The sequence below is a fragment of the Henckelia pumila genome, chromosome 1 (genome assembly GCF_033568475.1).
Source record: "Henckelia pumila isolate YLH828 chromosome 1, ASM3356847v2, whole genome shotgun sequence".
Taxonomy (NCBI): domain Eukaryota; kingdom Viridiplantae; phylum Streptophyta; class Magnoliopsida; order Lamiales; family Gesneriaceae; genus Henckelia; species Henckelia pumila.
The window spans coordinates 107,204,204-107,224,607 of NC_133120.1; the positions used below are offsets into that span (position 1 = coordinate 107,204,204).

At 40.2% G+C, this 20,404-nt stretch overlaps 1 protein-coding gene across 1 annotated transcript; it reads left to right on the plus strand.

The window, feature by feature from the left end:
* The first annotated feature begins 185 nt into the window (after positions 1-185).
* On the plus strand, positions 186-12,128 carry LOC140871811 (uncharacterized). The gene is made up of 2 exons (XM_073274537.1): positions 186-1,461; positions 11,791-12,128. The coding sequence occupies exons 1-2, from the start codon at positions 186-188 to the stop codon at positions 12,126-12,128; spliced, it is 1,614 nt and encodes a 537-aa protein (XP_073130638.1).
* The last annotated feature ends 8,276 nt before the right edge of the window (positions 12,129-20,404 follow it).

Here is a 20,404-nt window from a genome sequence, read left to right on the forward strand (position 1 = left end):
ACTTGAGCGTCGGAGGGGATACGTCGGAGCACCTTCCGGCCCCCCTTAACACTCTTGTTCGTGATTTCAGGTCAGTAGCAGTTCATCTTCTGTTGGAGGAGTTTCATCAGCTCATCCAAGGAGATCACTTTATTGAGGTATATCAATTGGCACCGTTTGTGGGAAATTGAAGTTAAGGCATAGATATGGCAGGAAGAGGAAGAGGAAGAGGTAGAGGAGGAGGAATGAGGAATGTGGCAGACATGGCTGTGGATCAGCTTAGTCAGTTCATCACTCAAATGGTACAAGCAGCCATGGGTCAGAACCCACCACCTCCTCCCCCTCCAACAGGAGGTCAGCCGAACCAAATGGATGCGATGTGGGAGGAGATTAGGAGATTGGGCCGGCAGGTTGGAGGTCAGCCTGGGCCTATGCAGAGGGAGAGCCCCTTTTCTCGAGCTATTTTAGATGAGGAACTCCCTGCAAATTTCAAACAACCTACTTTAGGGGAGTATTATGGGAGTTCAGATCCGAAAGAGCATTTGGGAAGATTTGAAAATGCAGCTCTGTTACATAGATATTCGGATGAAATTAAGTGTCGGCTTTTTTTCATTACTTTAGTGAGATCAGCTCAACAATGGTTCAACCTCTTACAGCCTGGTAGTATCCAAAGTTTCAACGATTTCAGTTCAGCTTTTCTACACCAATATGCGAGTAGTAAAAAATATTTGAAGACTTCCCTCAGTTTGTTTAATCTGAAGCAATCTGAGGTGGAACCCTTGAGGGAGTACGTTCAACGCTTCAACACAGCAGCTCTGGAAGTGCCTGCTGCCACTGGTGACACCTTGGTTAACTCTTTCACTCAAGGGTTGAGGGGAGGAGAGTTTTTCAAATCCTTGGTCAAGAAACCTCCTTTTACTTATGATGAGCTCCTTGGTCGAGCTGAGAAGTATGTGAATTTGGAGGATGCACAGAGACAGAGAAGGCAGGAAGGAACATCTGGAAGTAAGTCAGGAAATAAATCAGGACTAAAGGCAGAAGGTAAAGTGGAAGTTGGGAGAAAGAGGAATGTGGAAGAATCAAGCAGAGGTAAAGGGCCTTATCCTTATGTACCTCTTTCAGTGAGCCTGGAAAAAGCAATGCAGGTATGTGAGGAAAGGCAAGTGCTTGCGAGACCCCGGAATGCTGAAAGAGGCCCGCGTTTGCCTCCATCTAATAAGTTTTGTGATTTTCATCAAGAATATGGGCATTTCACTAATGACTGCCAGAGGCTAGGGGAGGAGGTGCAAAGAATTATTTCTGAGGATGCTCGAATCAGGGCTGAGCTGACTCGGAAAGCAAATCCTCCTCATCAGGGCCGAGCTCCACAATGGAGAAATAAGAGGAATGAAGGCGGGGAAAATCAAGGTGATCGTCAAGGAAGAGCTCCTCAAAACGGTCAAGAAGAGAGGGTTCAGCAAATTGCGAATCACCCTCATAGGGGTATGATCCATATGATTTCAGGGGGCGCTACGGATGGAGATTCAGGAAGGGCTCGCAAAGCTCACGGGCGTAGGTTGTAAAACTTCGAGGTAAATTCTCAGCTCAGCTGTCCCAATGATCCGAACATCAATTTTGGAAGGGAAGATTTAAAAGATGTGGTGATACCTCATAATGATCCTTTATTGGTCATGTTAGAACCTAATGGGGGGGATTTAGGTTCTATTGGCAACTTTAGCAATTTAAAGCAATTATGCAAGTACGCAAGCGGAAGACATAAAACAATCAAATATAAGTGCAGTAAATAAATGCGTAATGTAAATAAAGTAGTAAAAGGGATAAAAGATGTTTATGGAAGTTCGACGATAAATCGTCTACGTCTCCCCTTCTTGGTTAAGATCGATTAACCAAGGATCCACTAGCACTTCAACTCTTGGTCTTGATGGCTCCAAGGATAGCCGTACAACTCAACACGATCACCTCGCCGATACAACTCGAATACTTGGCCTTAAGGGCTCCAAGGATAGCCTCAACACAATACATTTGGCTTCAAACTCAAGTGTTTACAAAGATAGCACAACACACTTGGCTTCACACTCAAATTTTTACAACAATAACACAATCAACTCACAAACTATTTTTACAAACACTCTCAAATATTTGAATATATCACACACATACTTTGATAGAGAAGATAACTTGCAAATAAGAGAAGAAATGAGTTGGGATGTCTCCAAATGACCTTAGAAGACCTCTATTTATAGTTGGCAAAGATTTGAATCTGATTTTGATGCATGGAGCGTGTGTTGGGAAGTCAAGGAGTGACAAAAAGTGTTCGGCGCCGCTGTCCCCTTCAAAAACAGCCCTGTGCGGATTTTGTGGAAAAATCATATCTTTCAATCTAACCGTCGGATTGAGCTCAAATTTTGACAAACGCTTTCAAACATCCTAATCTGCATTCTGAACGGTGGAGATGGGATTTGGAGGAATCAAACATGCCCAGTAAATTCCGGAAGTTGATTCATCATATTTTCGATTCTTATTATGTGCAACACTTTTGCAAAATTCATATCTCACAATCCATCCGTTGGATTGATTTTAAATTTGGACATAAGATTTATAACATCTTGATCTCAAGTTTGATCGGTGAAGATTTGATTTGGATGTCTCAAACACGTCCAGTAATTTTCGGAAGTTGATTCTTCATCCTTCGCTTCATGTTCTGCAGAAATAGGTAGTGCGCAGCTTTTGTGGAAAAATCATAACTCCATATCTAGCCGTTGGATTGACATGAAATTTTTATATAAGTTTGAAAACATACTGATCTTGACTATGACTGGTGGAGATCGGATTCTGAGTTTTCAAACGTTTCCAGTAAATTTTTGAAATTGCCTCTTCATGGTTTCATTCCTTGCAGGAGTAGGTATTGTGCAGCATATTTGAAAAAATCATGTCTCAATATGGCCATTGGATTTCTCTCAAATTTGGACAGAAGATTTTAAACTTCCTCATCTAGATTATGACCGGTGGAGATCGGATTTCAATGCATAAAAAATTCCCAGTAAATTTCTGAAGTTGCTGCTCCATACTTTGGCTTCTTCTTGTCCCTTTCTTCATATCCTCATAACAATGTTTCATGGCATCCACATAACATTGTGTCCATTATATGAGCAATATGAGACTTCATAAATACATTGATAGCTTCAAAATAACTTTCAATAATTTATTTGTCAATAAATCTAATCTGCAAAATCTCACTTTAAATGGTTAGTAACAATTAATCGAGTTTTGTAATCATCAAAACATAATATTACGAGACTTGTTAATGCATTAAAAACATTAATCTCATAACACGAGATTTGTATGCATTTAAGGCGTAACAATCTCCCCCTTTTTGATGATCACAAAACTTGGTTAAATAGGAGAAATAAATGTACAATATTAAATAAACAATTTAAATTTGCACAATATAATTGCATGAATAAAACTCCCCCTAAATTAAACAATTAGCTAATAAGAGAATTAAAAATTTGTTTATCAAATAACCAATTTTATTCTCAATGCATTTAACCGAACTAACTCTCCCCCTTAGTTAAAGTATTTAACCAAACTAATTCTCCCCCTTTTTGTGATAATCAAAAAAACTGGAAAAGTAAATGCAAAACAAGAGAATTGAAATATGATTTCTAAAAAGCAACACAAAAATTTCACATAAAATGTGAGCTTTATAACTTTGAATAAATATAATTAATTTGTATTATCCAACATTAAATTGCTCGAATTTAATATTAAGCTCCCCCTTAATATGATATTAAATTTAAACTTATGTCTACAAGCATTTATAACTCAATCATGCCAAGTTCACCACACAAATGAATAAAATTATTTTCATCTAGTGGTTTTGTAAAAATATCAGCAATTTGATTAGTTGTGTCAACATATTGAAGTTCAACTTCATTTCGTTCGATGTGGTCACGAATAAAATGATGACGAATGTCAATATGTTTGGTGCGTGAATGTTGAATCGGATTCTTTGTAAGACATATGGCGCTAGTGTTGTCACAGAAAATAGGAATTTTTGAAAAAATACACCATAGTCAAGCAATTGATGCTTCATCCAAAGAATTTGCGCACAACAACTACCGGCAGCCATATATTCGGCTTCGGTCGTTGACAATGCAACACAATTTTGTTTCTTTGAAAACCAAGAAACTAAACAATTTTCTAAAAAGAAGCAAGTTCCATTAGTGATTTTCCTGTCCACCTTATATCCACCAAAGTCAGCATCACAGTATGCTTTTAAATCAAAGAAAGAATTTTTCGAATACCACAAGCCGAGATTTGGAGTATTTGAAAGATATTTAAAAATGCATTTTAAGGCGAACAAATGTGATTCCTTTGGACATGATTAAAATCGTGCACACAAGCAAACACTAAACATAATATCCGATCTACTAGCAGTAACATAAATTAAGGAGCCAATCATACTACGAAAGGAAGATTGATCTACAGATTTACCATTTTCATCCTTGTCGAGTCTGATTGCTGTGCTCATCGGTGTGGATGATGATTTTGTGTTCTCCATCCCAAACTTCTTTAGAATCTCCTTGATGTATTTTCTTTGGTTCACAAAAAAACCAATCCTTGCACTGTTTGATTTGCAATCCGAGAAAATAGTTAAGTTCCCCCATCATGCTCATCTCAAAGTGTTCCTGCATAAGCTTGGAGAAATCTTGACAGAGAGTTTCGTTAGTAGAACCAAAAATTATGTCATCAACATAAATTTGCACAATCAATAAATCATCTTTGACATTTTTGGTAAATAAAGTAATGTCAATCTTTCCTCTCGAAAAACCATTTGAAAGAAGGAAAATTGATAGTTTTTCATACCAAGCTCTTGGAGCTTAGTTCAAACCATACAAAGCTTTGTTTAGTCTATACACATGATCAGACAATAATGCATCAACAAAGCCATCAGGTTTTTCAATATAAACTTCCTCTTTTAGTTCACCATTCAAGAATGCACTCTTAACATCCATTTGAAATAACTTGAAATTTTTAGAGCAGGCAAAAGCAAGCAACATGCGAATAGATTCAAGTTGAGCAACAGGGGCATATGCCTCATCATAATCAATGCCTTCTTCTTGACTATATCCTTTAGCTACAAGCCTAGATTTATTTCTAGTGATAGTACCATGCTCATCAATTTTATTCCTAAAGACCCATTTAGTACCAATAATAGATCTATCATGCGGCCTAGGAACAAGATTCCAAACATCATTACGCTTGAATTTATTTAATTCATCTTGCATAGCAATTATCCATGAATCATCTAATAAAGCATCATCAATGCACTTAGGTTCAACATGCAAAACAAAAGCAAAATGATTGCAGATATTATTAAGTGAAGAGCGAGTGGTTACTCCCTTCGAAGGACTACCAATGATAAGATCCATCGGATGATCTTTGTGAAGCGTCCAATCCTTCGGAAGTGGTGTTTCCTCAACAGAAACATCTATATCATTTAAGCTTGATGAAGCCATCTCTTCTTCGAGAAGTTTGATAAGTGCATTTTTTTGTGCATTATTTCATGTTATTTTTATGTCTATTTTATGTGCATTCATATTGCTTTTATGTGTTTTTATGTGTTTTAGTTCATGTGTGTGTATTTCACTCATCGGGTTAATTTTGTAGGAAAATGGATTTTTGAAGAGTGAATTACGGAGCAGCCTTGATCGAAAAATCATATTTAATTTTAGAGAGATCCAAATCCGATCTATACCATTCAGAATGAATTCATGATGTTTTAAAGCTGCTGTCCAAATTTGAGCTCGATCCGACGGCTAGAAATCAAGATATAAATTTTTTAAAATCGTCGCGCGGTGCAGAAAAATTTACTCGCTCGAGCGAGAGTCTATGCTCGCTCGAGCGAGCGAGACGTCCAAAAAAGCATCCGAGACAGAATGTTGCTCGCTCGAGCGAGAGGCTATGCTCGCTCGAGCGAGCAAGATGTGGAAAATCACCTTCGGGCAGAAGATGGCTCGCTCAAGCGAGACCCTATTCTCGCTCGAGCGAGATACGCGTGCAGAGTTTTTTAAAAAGGAAATTCTTGCTCGGGAAGGATACTAACTTTTGAAGACCCTTGGGCATATAAATACCAATCTAATCATCAGAATAAGGGTTCCAGTTCCAGATTTTCAGAGACGGCGGCTACTACAACTTGGGAGAGAAGATTTCTCGTTTCTTCTTCTTTTCTTATTTTTATTTTCAATTCATGATCAAAAACTTTGTTTGAATTATGAAATTGATTTTTGAGTAGTTTTTTCTTTCGATCAAGACCACGTGATTGGGCCAGACAATTTATGTAAAAAACTCGTTTGTTTGTTTGAGATTTTTAGACTTAATTTGAATTTATTGTTTATCGAATTTATATTTGTCTTACAAATTTCTTGGCCAGTTATTTGTTTGCTTGTTAATCGATTCCAAGTCGACAGAGGAGGTCTCGAATTCGATCACTTTGATATTCAACATAGTGTAAAACTGACTAGAAATAGAATTCGGTTTCATTATGCGGTTTAGGTGTTTACTGAATTTTCACAGTTATTCATGCATTCAAATTTGATTAGAATTACGAAAAATTAGTTCATCAATATTTGAATAGGTTTGATTGTTCTAGAAATAGTCCTTCGAACGAATTAGGAAAATTTTCGTGAATTAAGATTAAGTCTGATGTCTTAGATCAACTTCTTGTTACATGAGTTGTCTGGTACCTACGCGAGTCCATGATCGAACTTTTCCCAAATTTGAAGTAATTCAAAGTTTTTTGTTGCGTTTTAATTAATTTAATTTTAATTGAAATTTTATTTATTAGTTAAAAATCTGAATCATCTTTATTCATTAGTCTAGATTAGGTAGAAATAAATATATTTTGGTAATCATTTTTATACAGTCCCTGTGGGTTCGACACTTGGACCTTTGTCCACTATATTATTACTTGACCTGGTACGCTTGCCAGTTGAATTTATTCACACCGATTAACGCGGTCAAAGTTCTACATCATCGTTAGTATTACGAGAAACTATAGACATAAATTCATCAAATATAACATGCATAGATTCTTCAACAAGTAAAGTACGTTTATTAAATACTCTAAAAGCCTTACTTGTGGTAGAATATCCGAGAAAAATACATTTGTCGGATTTGGCATCAAATTTGCCAAGGTTGTCCTTACCGTTATTATGTATGTAGCATTTGGAACCGAAAGCTCGAAAGTATGAAATGTTAGGCTTTCTCCCTCTCCATAATTCATATGGAGTTTTCTTGAGAATTGACCTTATTGATACACGATTGATAATGTAACAGGCAGTGTTCATTGCTTCAGCCCAAAAATATTTTGGTAGAGAATGCTCACATATCATGGTCCTTGCAATCTCCACAAGTGTCCTATTTTTTCTCTCAACGATCCCGTTTTGTTGAGGAGTCCTATGATAAGAAAAATTGTAACCGGTGCCTTTCTCTTCACAAAAATTTGTAAAACTCTCATTTTGAAATTTAGTTCTGTGGTCACTACGGATCTGTTTTATTGAAAGATTTTTCTCATTCTCAACTCGTTTGACAAAAGTTTTAAAATAATCAAAGGCATCATTTTTGTGGGCTAAAAACAGTGTCAACGTGAAACGTGAAAAATCATCCACAATGACAAATGCATAAAGCTTCCCTCCTAGGCTAGCGTTCCTCAAGGGACCACATAGATCTAGGTGAAGAAGTTCAAGGGGCATAGAAGTAGATACAAAATTTTTGCTTTTAAAAGATTTCCTTGTGTGTTTGTCAAGTTGACACGCATCACAAACAAAATCTAATTTTAAATTGAGTTTTGGCATACCAACAACTAAATCAAGTTTAAAAAGTTTTTCAATGGTACTAGGACCAACATGACCTAGTCGTCTATGCCAAAGAATGTTGTCATCAATATTCAAAGATACAAGGCTTTTGATATTTGATAAAGATAAATTATTTAAAGAAACCTTGTATACATTTTCACTTCTATATCCTTTGAAATTTATGGATTTGTCAGATGTGAGTGATATAGTGCAGTGTGGGGGAGTGAATTTGACTTCATAACCTCTATCGCACAATTGAGTTATGCTTAGTAGATTATGCTTAAGCCCTTTCACTAGGAGTACATCATCAATCAAGCAAGATTTAGAAATACCTATTGAGCCGATTCCTTCGATTACTCCTTTGCTGTTGTCTCGAAAGGTGACAGTTCCCTTCTCCTTTGGTTTGACTGATTGGAGTAGCTCCTTGTTCCCTGTCATATGTCTAGAACATCCACTGTCTAGATATCATATGCTAGGAAGAACAGTTTTCCTATTTCCCTACAAGAATTTGATTTTTGGTACTCTTTAGTTCTTATGGGTCCATAGTGTTAGAAAAGAGAGATACAAAATGGACTTCTAAGAGTTCAGTCTCTCATAGCAACATCATCGCCACTTTCCAAAAGTGCTCCCAGTAGTAGGTAGGGCTATGGCCTCTTTAAAAACCTATTTCCTTGGACAGAGCAACGTTCATCAAGAAGACCAGTCGCAAGTCAAGGCAGTTTAAACCGGTCTATGATGAACTCCCTTAGATCATGATCTCATAATGCCAACTGATGAGTTGTTAAGTACTCTTAGGCCTCCATTTCATATAGCTCTTTTGAACATATTGATATTTTAAAGATCTACAATTATGTCTAGCATGACCTATTTTACAACAGTAAGAACATGTAGGGGGTGATCTCATTTTTGCTTTAGCAATAAGGCTAGTAAAGTTTATAGATTTCTTACCATACCCTATTCCACCCTTATCAAAACTACATTTCTGCATGCTAAGTAGATTATTCAATTTATTACTACTAACATTGAATTTATCAAATGATTTTTCTAAGTGAGCTATGTCATCCTTTAATCTTAGGTTCTCATGCCCCTTACTTTCTAATTCATTTTTGAGGTTTCTATTTTTCTTTCTAAGTGACTTAGCCATATCAAACATATATTTATATGCATGTAGTAATTCATCATAGGAAGGTACCTTGTCATCGTCGTCGGAGACGATGTCATCACTTTTAGCCATGAGGCAGATGTTAGCTTCCTACTCGTCATCGTCACTATCGCTCCAAGTGGCTATAAGTGCTTTCTTCTTTCCCTTGTCAACCTTCTTCTTGAGAGGACACTCATTTACATAGTGGCCTTGTTGTTGATAGTTGTAGCAAGTAACTTCCTTGTCCGTCTTCTTTTTAAAGTTGTTTTCTCGCATAAATATTTTGAATTTTCTTGCGAAGAGTGTCATATCATCATCATCTTCTTCTTCGACTTGGGTAGATAAGGCAATCCCCTTTGCCTTGGTATTTTCATTATCCCTCTTTGACTCTTTCCTTGTAGATACTTCCAACTCATGGGTTTTTAGGGTCCCATGGAGTTGATCAAGATCATACGATGCGGTGTCGCCTTTGTTGGACTCAATGATGATCGTCCTCTTGGCATCCCACTCCTTGGGTAAAGGCGCATAGAGCTCTCCTCCAAACTTGCTTGGATGGATATTGCTCTCCAAGTTGAGCTAACTCATTGATGATTTGAGTAAGCCTTCGGAACATTGTGTCAACATCCTCATTGGTTTCCATCTCAAATGTTTCGTATTTTAGTTGGAGTAGATCGATCTTCGTCTCTTTGACTTGATTAGTCCCTTCATGGCATATCTCCAACTTGTCTCATATCTCTTTAGCGGATGAGCACATCGAGATCCGATTGTACTCGTTCATATCTAAGGAACAATGAAGAATATTCATAGCTTTAGCATTTTGAGATATCAATTTCATATCCTCATTTGAAAAGTCGTTCATTCCCTTAGGAATTTTGACTCCCTCAACCTCTTTCGTAGGTATGTAGGGACCTTTCACAGTTACTTTCTAAAGATCATAGTCTACGGATTGGATATATAGGGACATTCGATTTTTCCAATATCCGTAGTTTATGCCGTTGAAAAGAGGAGGACGATTTGTTGATTGCCCTTGAGCATAGTCGCTCGCTAGATTTTCCATAGAGCCTTTTTGAAAATATTTTGTAAAAAGGTGGCTCTGATACCACTTGTTAAAACCTAATGAGGGGGATTTAGGTTCTATTGGCAACTTTAGTAATTTAAAGCAATTATGCAAGTACGCAAGCGGAAGACTTAAAGCAATCAAATATAAGTGCAGTAAATAAATGCGTAATGTAAATAAAGCAGTAAAAGGGATAAGAGATGTTTATGGAAGTTCGACGATAAATCGTCTACGTCTCCCCTTCTTGGTTAAGATCGATTAACCAAGGATCCACTAACACTTCAACTCTTGGCCTTGATGGCTCAAAGGATAGCCGTACAACTCAACACGATCACCTCGCCGATACAACTCGAACACTTGGCCTTAAGGGCTCCAAGGATAGCCTCAACACAATACACTTGGCTTCACACTCAAGTGTTTACAAAGATAGCACAACACACTTGGCTTCACACTCAAGTGTTTACAACAATAGCACAACCAACTCACAAACTATTTTTACAAACACTCTCAAATATTTGAATATATCACACACACACTTTGATAGAGAAGATAGCTTGCAAATGAGAGAAGAAATGAGTTGCGATGTCTCCAAATGACCTTGTAAGGCCTCTATTTATAGTTGGCAAAGATTTGAATCTGATTTTGGTGCATGGAGCGTGTGTTGGGAAGTCAAGGAGTGACAAAAAGTGTTCGGCGCCGCTGTCCCCTTCAAAAACAGCCCTGTGCGGATTTTGTGGAAAAATCATATCTCTCAATCTAACCGTCCGATTGAGCTCAAATTTTGACAAACGCTTTCAAACATCCTAATCTGCATTCTGAACGGTGAAGATGGGATTTGGAGGAATCAAACATGCCCAGTAAATTCCGGAAGTCGATTCATCATATTTTCGCTTCTTATTCTGTGCAACACTTTTGAAAAATTCATATCTCACAATCCACCTGTTGGATTGATTTTAAATTTGTACATAAGGTTTATAACATCCTGATCTTAAGTTTGATTGGTGAAGATTTCATTTGGATGTCTCAAACATGTCCAGTAATTTTCGGAAGTTGATTCTTCATCCTTTGCTTCATGTTCTGCAGAAATAGGTAGTGCGCAGCTTTTGTGTAAAAATCATAACTCCATATCTAGCCGTTGGATTGATATGAAATTTTTATATAAGTTTGAAAACATACTGATCTTGACTATGATTGGTGGGGATTGGATTCTGAGTTTTCAAACGTTTCCAGTAAATTTTTGAATTTGCCTCTTCATGGTTTCGTTTCTGGCAGGAGTAGGTATTGTGCACCATATTTGAAAAAATCATGTCTCAATATGGCCATTGGATTTCTCTCAAATTTGGACAGAAGATTTAAAACTTTCTCATCTAGATTATGACTGGTGGAGATCGGATTTCAATGCATATAAAATTCCCAGTAAATTTCGGAAGTTGCTGCTCCATACTTTGGCTTCTTCTTGTCCCTTTCTTCATATTCTTATAACAATGTTTCATGGCATCCACATAACATTGTGTCCATTATATGAGTAATATGAGAATTCATAAATACATTGATAGCTTCAAAATAACTTCCAATAATTTATTTGTCAATAAATCTAATCTGCAAAATCTCACTTTAAATGGTTAGTAACAATTAACCGAGTTTTGTAATCATCAAAACATAATATTACGAGACTTATTAATGCATTAAAAATATTAATCTCATAACACGAGATTTGTATGCGTTTAAGGCGTAACAAGTCACTTTGACCATAGCCAATTATGATGTGGCTCGCACCTTCGTGGATACTGGGAGCTCGGTGAACATTATCTTCAAAGAGACCCTTGATCAAATGAAATTGGAAGGATTTGAGTTGGATCCAATCACCATGGAGTTGAATGGGTTCACGGGTCATGCTTTACAACCCTTGGGACAAATAGTGCTCCCATTATCTCTTGGAAATGGGGAGCAGAGAGTAACCAAAATGGCTTGTTTCACTGTGGTGGATGCACCATCCTCTTTCAATGGAATATTTGGACTCCCGGCCCTGCGTGATTTCCGAGCCGTGGCATCCACCTATCATCAGAAGTTGAAGTTCCCAAGTGGAAGATAGGCGGGGGTCGTTCGGGGTGATCAAAAGGCAGCTCGGCTGTGTTATGTGAACGAAGTAAAGGTTGATGCCAAGAGAAGTAGGAGGGAGGTAGGAATGGTTTCAATGGGCCGTACACCGAGGATGTTTGGTCAGAAGGTGCTTCTGATGTCTGAAGAAGGCCATGAGAAGGTGGAGTTAAGCCCTGGAGCTCAGATTGTCAAATTAGTTGTTGATCTCAACCCGTCGGTGAAGCAAAGATTGGTTGATTGCTTGAAGAAGAACAAAGACGTTTTTTCTTGGTCTATATCAGAGCTCACAGGGGTTAGTGCAGAAATTATGGTTCATCAACTCAACACTCTTGTGGGAGTACGGCCGATAAAGCAGAAGAAGAGACACTTTGGACCAAAAAAGGATAAGGTCATTAAGAAAGAGGTGGATGAGCTCCTTAAGGCAGGACACATTAGGGAAGTGCAGTTCCCTACTTAGTTATCAAATGTGGTCTTGGTCCCTAAGAGCTCAGGAAAGTGGAGGATGTGTGTTGACTTCAGGGATTTGAATAAAGCATGTCCTAAAGATTGTTATCCACTACCCCGAATTGATCAGCTGGTTGACTCTACAGCAGGTCATCAATACTTGTACTTCATGGATGCGTATCAAGGGTATCACCAAATTCCTTTGGCGGAAGAAGATCAGGACAAAGTGAGTTTTACTACCTCTCATGGAACTTTTTGTTACAAAGTGATGCCCTTTGGTTTGAAGAATGCAGGGGCTACTTATCAGAGGCTCATTGACAGAGTGTTCGCCTCTCAAATTAGCAGAAATGTGGAAGTTTATGTTGATGATATCCTTGTGAAGTCTCAAGATGATGTGGGATTGGTGGCCGATCTTGAGGAGACTTTCTCAACTTTGAGGACTTATCGGGTGAAACTCAATCCGGAGAAGTGTGTATTTGGAGTCAGGAGAGGAAAGTTTTTGGGATACATGGTTACTGAGAGGGGAATTGAGGCTAACCCGGAGAAAGTGCAAGCCATCCAGTCCATGTCTCCTCCTCGCAATTTGCAAGAAGTTCAGAGGTTGGCAGGAAGGATAGCAGCTTTATCCCGATTCATATCAAGATCAGCTCATAGAAGTTTACCTTTCTTCAAGGTGCTTCGTAAAGCCAAGAAATTCGAATGGGATGATGAATGTGAGAAAGCATTTGATAACTTAAAAAATTACTTAGCTGAACTCCCTGTGTTGGCTAAGGCAGTTCCGGGTGAACCATTGTATATCTACTTATCAGCTTTAGAAGGGGCAGTCAGTTCAGTACTTATTCGGCAAGAGGGGAACCACTCAACACCCTATTTATTTCTTCTCACATGCCCTTAAGGGTGCTGAACTCCGATATTCAGAGGTGGAAAAGTTAGCATTAGCTTTGGTTATGACAGCGAGGAAGCTCTGGCCTTACTTCTTATCGCATCCTATTGTGGTGCTAACCAATAGTCCTATTGGGAGAATATTGACTCGAGTTGATATTTCTGGTAGATTGGTAAAGTGGACTACGGAGCTCAGCGAATACGACATCCAATATGAACCCAGGTCAGCCATTAAAGCTCAAGCATTGGCCGATTTCCTGGCCGAGACAAGACATATGGAAGGAGAGGATTTGTGGAAAGTATATGTGGATGGATCTTCTAATAATGAAGGATGTGGAGTGGGGGTTCTTTTGATCTCTCCCCAAGGAGATGAGATTAGATTGGCAGTTAGGTTGGATTTTCGAGCTTCCAACAATGAGTCTGAGTATGAGGCTGTATTAATAGGTCTTCGGGCAGCTAAGCAAGCTGGGGCAGCTCGGGTGCACCTTTAATCTGATTCCCAGTTGGTGTCTCAACATGAGAATGAATCATACGAAATCAAAAATGAAAAGTTGAAGGAATACATGAGGGCGATAGAGGAAGCTCGGGGTCTCTTTGATGAGGTAATGTTTGAACAAATTCCGAGGGAGAGCAATGAAAAAACAGATTATCTTGCCAAGATGGCTAGCTCACTTCATAACTGGAAAAACAGAGAGGTAGTCGTGCAAGTGGAATTAACACCTTCTACTGAGCTCGCACCATTAGCTCAGGAAGAGAGTGACTGGAGAAAAGAGCTCTTGGAATACATGGAGAAGGGCGAGTTACCAAAAGATCCAAAGAAGGCATATCGGTTGAAGCAGAGGAGTCTTCGCTTTGTGGTGATGGAGGGAGTTCTTTATAAAAGGTCATTTTCTGGACCTCTTCTCAAGTGTTTAGGCCCTAAGGAAGCTCATTATGTCCTGAAAGAGATACACGAGGGGTGTTGTGGCAATCACTTGGGGTCTTATTCTCTAGCCCGTAAGGTTCTCTTAGCAGGATATTTTTGGCCTACTATTTTGAAAGGTGTCATAGCTTTGGTGACTTCTTGTGACAGTTGTCAGCGACATAGAAGACTTCAGCATCAGCCAGCAGCGTTAATGAAAGGAATCGTGGCAGCGTGTCCTTTCGATCAGTGGATAATGGATATTGTGGGTCCTTTCCCTCCAGATCCAGCTCAGAAGAAATTCTTGTTGGTCGCTATTGATTACTTCTCTAAGTGGGTGGAGGCGGAGGCCTTGGCTCGAATTACTGAAGGGAAAGTGCTGAAATTTCTATGGAAGAATATAGTATGCAGATTTGGGGTACCTAGGAAGCTTATTTCTGATAATGGAAGACAGTTTCAAGGGGCTCGAGTGCAAGCTTGGTGTAAAGAAATGAAAATTCAGCAAGACTTCACCTCTGTCCATTATCCTCAGAGTAATGGTCAGGTAGAGGTGACTAATAGGTCTTTGGTGCAAAGCTTGAAGACACGCTTGGGGAAAGCCCAGGGAAATTGGGTGGAAGAGCTCCCTAGTGTGTTATGGTCATATCGTATCACACCGAGAATTGAGACTGGAGAGACTCCATTTAGTATGGTGTACGGAAATGAGGCCGTTCTGCCAGCAGAAATTGGAAAATATTCGGCTCGGATCATTTTCTATGATGAGGAAAATGGAAAAAGGAGGATGGAAGACTTATAATTTTTGGATGAAAAGAGAGAAGCTGCTGATATCAGAATGGATGCATACAAGAACAGGATAGCTCGGTCCTATAATCGTCGGGTGCGCATGAAGGGTTTTCAGGTAGGAGATTTGGTGCTCAGGAGAGTTCAGGAGGTGGCTGTAGGGAAGCTCGACCCTAAGTGGGAAGGACCGTATAAGGTGGTGATGAGGCTCAGTTCGGATGCTTTCTACCTGGAAGATTTAAAGGGAAAGATGTTGAAGAGGCCTTGGAGCGCTTACAATTTACGAAAATATTATTCTTAATGTTGCAAGTACAATTTTCCTTTAAGTTGTAATTCATGCAAGTGACATTCTATTTTTATCTATAAGCAGTTACTTTTTTGGAAATATTGATGTAAATGTGCCTCAGCTCATCACCTTAGTCACGCCTCTTAGGCCCCTGACTTTGGTTCAGCTCATCACTTTAGTCACGCCTTTTAAGCCCCTGACTTTGGTTCAGTTCATCACCTTAGTCACGCCTCTTAGGCCCCTGACTCTGGTTCAGCTCATCACCTTAGTCACGCCTCTTAGGCCCCTGAATTTGGTTCAGCTCTCCACCTTAGTCACGCCTCTTAGGCCCCTGACTTTGGTTCAGCTCATCATCTTAGTCACGCCTCTTAGGCCCCTGACTTTGGTTCAGTTCTCCACCTTAGTCACGCCTCTTAGACCCCTGACTTTGGTTCAGCTCATCGCCTTAGTCACGCCTCTTAGGCCCCTGACTTTGGTTCAGCTCATCACCTTAGTCACGCCTCTTAGGCCCCTGACTTTGGTTCAGCTCTCCACCTTAGTCACGTCTCTTAGGCCCCTGACTTTGGTTCAGCTCATCACCTTAGTCACGACTCTTAGGCCCTTGACTTTGGTTCAGCTCATCACCTTAGTCATGCCTTTTAGGCCCCTGACTTTGGTTCAGCTCATCACCTTAGTCACGCCTCTTAGGCCCCTGACTTTGGTTCAACTCTCCACCTTAGTCACGCCTCTTAGGCCCCTGACTTTGGTTCAGCTCATCACTTTAGTCACGCTTCTTAGGCCCCTGACTTTGGTTCAGCTCATCATCTTAGTCACGCTTCTTAGGCCCCTGACTTTGGTTCAGCTCTCCACCTTAGTCACGCCTCTTAGGCCCCTGACTTTGGTTCAGTTCATCACCTTAGTCACGCCTCTTAGGCCCCTGACTTTGGCTCAGCTTACTACCTTAGTCACGCCTCTTAGGCCCATGACTTTGGTTCAGCTCTCTACTTTAGTCACGTCACCTCGACCCTGATTTTTGGGCTCAGCTCAGTTACAGCACTTTGATGTCAGCCCTTAGCTCATTTTAGATACTCAAGTACAAATGGTGTTAGCAGGTTAATTAAACACGCACTTGGTAATTATGAGGGATCACTTCACATTGCTCTCATTTAGATGAGCTGGTAGTCAAGGCAATTTGGCTTGGGAGCTCGGGAGCTCGGGAGCCCATTTAGGCGATCTGAGAACATATGTCAGGTCAGGTAGGAAGTTTGGCTCCTGGCAGCTCAACTCGGCTCTGGAAGCTCAGCTCAGCTCCGGTAGCTCAGCTCGGCTCCTGAAGCTCAGATCAGTTCAACTGTGAGACCTCGTTTCTAATCAACTAAACTTGGACAAACAACCAATTATTTTTTTTTAAAAAAAAAGGCTCGCGCGCCCGCGCCTAAGCTTCGCTAAAACCAGTGCGCCCGCGCCGACGCTGCGCAAAGACCAGCGCGCCCGCGCTCTAAGTAAGAGCGCCCGCGCCCTTACCTCGCAAAGAGGCCGCGCGCCCGCGCCGCCCTCTCGCCCATAAATGTTAAGGCACCGAAATAAACTCAACAAAACCTAAACACTTGCATTAAAAGTATTTGACATGCCAATAACGATACAAGTAAGGTTTAGGGAAGAGAAACATTCAATACGGTAGTACCTACATCGATTCTTGCTTACAAAACAAATACGAGAAGTTCGAATGACTAAACATGTTCGCAAAACATAACTAGGTTGACATGCTGATTCGACTTCTAAACGAGTCTCACTTCTATCTCTTGCTCTGGACGCTAACCAGGTCTATGCTGACTTGATCCTGCCCTTCCTGTTTCCAAGTACACATACAAAACAAAGCAACAGCCGGATAAACCGGTGAGAATGATAATCCTAGTAAAAGCAACATATCAAGTAATACAACCATAAACATGCTTTCAAGACAGCAACACAATCAATAACAACGTAATGAAATGCATGTCTTTAAACCGGGATATCAAATCTGATAAACGAAGGATTGCTGCTGTGCTTTTGGGATCCCGAGGATGAGATCATGGGACGACTCATCGACTCTCCCGATCGAGGTGGTGCCACATATCTCACTCCTCTAGACTTTGAGCAACCATAATGAGTATGCTAGCACTAGGCAATACGACTACGACCTAGGCCACTCAATCATAGTTCCCAAACGTCCAAACAAAAAGGGCGGTTCTGCCCGCTGAATCAACGTAGGCTCAAGATGAATGCATAACAGAAACATAAAACATAAGCCACATAGTCAAAAGCAAATTCAATCAGCAAGACACAAGTTCCTCATGCTAGAACAAGTGTAGATGCAATATGTGATTTGAAAGGGAAACTCGAGAACCAACTGTCCCGAGTATGCTATCCGCTACGATGACTGCTTTTACCTTTCAATGTCGTAGATCCAACTCCGAACAAGCTACAACAAAAGATTGTATCAACAACTATACAACTTAAACAACAAACAACGGTTCAAGGAAATCTCTTTACCGTTCTTCGTCCAACTCTCGACGAACAATGCTGCTAACACAGGGATCGACAAACTCCAACGAATCTGTAGGAATACAAGAGTTGATCAACAACCATGATCACTCACAAGCCAAAGCTTCAATCAATACGAAAATGGTTCGAAATCTCCAAGACTCAAACCGACGGCATAACGACTATAAACTGAACAAACCGAAAACGCAGACAGCAGTTCAATACCGATATAACCTCATAACAATGCCCAAAACAACAATAACAAAACAAACCCATCAATCTCAAAATCCACATTTTTGAAAATGGCTTCCAAAAATCATAACAAATCCGAACGTCGCTCTAATTCAAAACCGACAGATAATAAACGATCTGAACTCTGTTTAGAACAACATACTCGAATCTCAAACGATTCTAACAACATCCAAAAACTAGAATGTATCCGATCGTAGAAAAACTTACGATATAACGGAGCTCTCGCTGCAGTGATCGCTAAACTGCCTTCAGAAATGATTTCTAACGGACGGATCAACCGGAAACCGAGATTGGAAAGCTTGAACTTCACGTTTTACTCTCTAATGGAGGTTGAAGGCGTGGAGGAGGAATGGAGAAGGTGAAGGAGACTACTCCCAAGTCAAACAAGTTGTAGATAATATATCAAACTCACAATTTGCATTTTAGTCCCTAAAAAATCCAATTTTTGCAAAAAGGACCCTAATCAAAATCAAGTCGGCTCGTGAACTCTGTAATCTCCGATTAACTCAAATAAACTCATTTAAGATAAAAACTGGGCGTTACAATTCTCCCCCACTAAGAAGAGATTTCGTCCTCGAAATCAACGAGAACCACAACTCATAAGATAGAATAAAGGACTAAAGACAGTAAGATGAACTCACGTCATCCGAATAAATCCGGAAATCGCTGTCTCATGTCAGATTCTGTCTCTCAAGTCGCTTCCTCGATGCCGTGACGCCTCCACTGTACTTTCACCAATGGAATCAACTTGGTTTTGAGTTGCTTCTTCTTCCGATCAAGGATCTGAATCGGTCGCTCAAAGTAGCTCAGAGTCTCGTCTAACTCGGCTTCGTCAGGCTAAAGAATATGAGAAGGATCTGGATGATACTTTCGCAGCATAGAGACGTGAAAAACGTCGTGAATACCAGATAAAGACGGAGGAAGTGCAATTCGGTAGGCAAGATCGCCTATCTTCTCGAGAATCTCGTACGACCCGATGAATCTCGGAGATAACTTCCCTCTCTTACCGAATCTGACAGTGCCTCTGAACGGAGAAATCTTCAGAAAGACTCGGTCTTCCTGATCAAAACTCAAAGGTCTACGCCTGACATTCGCATACTTTGCCTGTCTATCTTGAGCTGACTTCATTCTGGTCTGAATGATCTTAACCTGCTCTGTCATATCTCTAAGCATCTCCGGTTCCAAATCTGGTGACTCGGACAAATCATCCCAAAACAACGGAGATCGGCACTTTCTACCATACAAAGCCTCAGAAGGCGCCATACCGATACTTGCTTGGAAGCTGTTGTTGTAAGAAAACTCGACAAGAGGTAAAGAATCCTGCCAACTAGTGCCAAAGTCTAGCACTACCGCTCGCAGCATATCCTTTAACGTCTGGATAGTCCGCTCTGACTGTCCATCGGTCTGAGGATGATAAGCTGTACTCAGATGCAATCGAGTACCAAGTGCCCCCGGAAGACTGTGTCAGAAGTGAGAAGTGAATCTAGGATCTCTGTCTGAAACGATCGACTTCGGCACACCATGCAATCTCACAACATTGCTAACATACAACTCAGCCATCTGATCATGATGATACGTCATCCTGTACGGAATAAAACACGCAGACTTTGTCAATCGGTCGATCACTACCCAAATGGCATCGCATCCTCGAACGGATCGTGGTAGCTTCGTGACGAAATCCATGGAAATGTGATCCCACTTCCATTCAAGAATAGATAGACTGTGCAACAGACCTCCTGTTCGCTTCCGTTCTGCTTTTACTTGCTGACAGTTCAAACACCGAGATACAAACCTCGCAACATCGCTCTTCATTCTCTTCCACCAGAACTGGTTCTTCAGGTCGTTGTACATCTTACGACCTTCAGGATGAATACTAAACCGACTGCAATGAGCCTCTCAAAGAATACGCTGTCTCAACTCCAAAATATCAGGCACAACAATACGGTTATTCACAAACAAAACATCATCTCTAACCTGGAATTCAGACTGATGCCCAGATCTGACTTTCTCTACTGCAACCTGAATGCTCGGCTCAGACTTCTGTGCATCTCTGATTGCAACAAACAACTCCGGTTCGGCTTGAATAGCAAATACTCTGATAGTCTCCCTATCTGTTTCAAACTCTAAACCAGAAGTGCAACAATCATCGATCAACTGAGAAACATCAATAGTAGAAAGAGATAAAGAACAAAGCTTTCGGCTCAAGGCATCTGCAACTGCA

What these genes read in the sequence shown, in the direction of transcription:
- LOC140871811 (XM_073274537.1), top strand. Translation starts at nt 186, where the DNA reads ATGGCAGGAAGAGGAAGAGGAAGAGGTAGAGGAGGAGGAATGAGGAAT. An exon ending in TGCGAATCACCCTCATAGGG is followed by an intron (nt 1,462 to 11,790) that starts GTATGATCCATA and finishes CTTTGACCATAG; the next exon opens with CCAATTATGATGTGGCTCGC.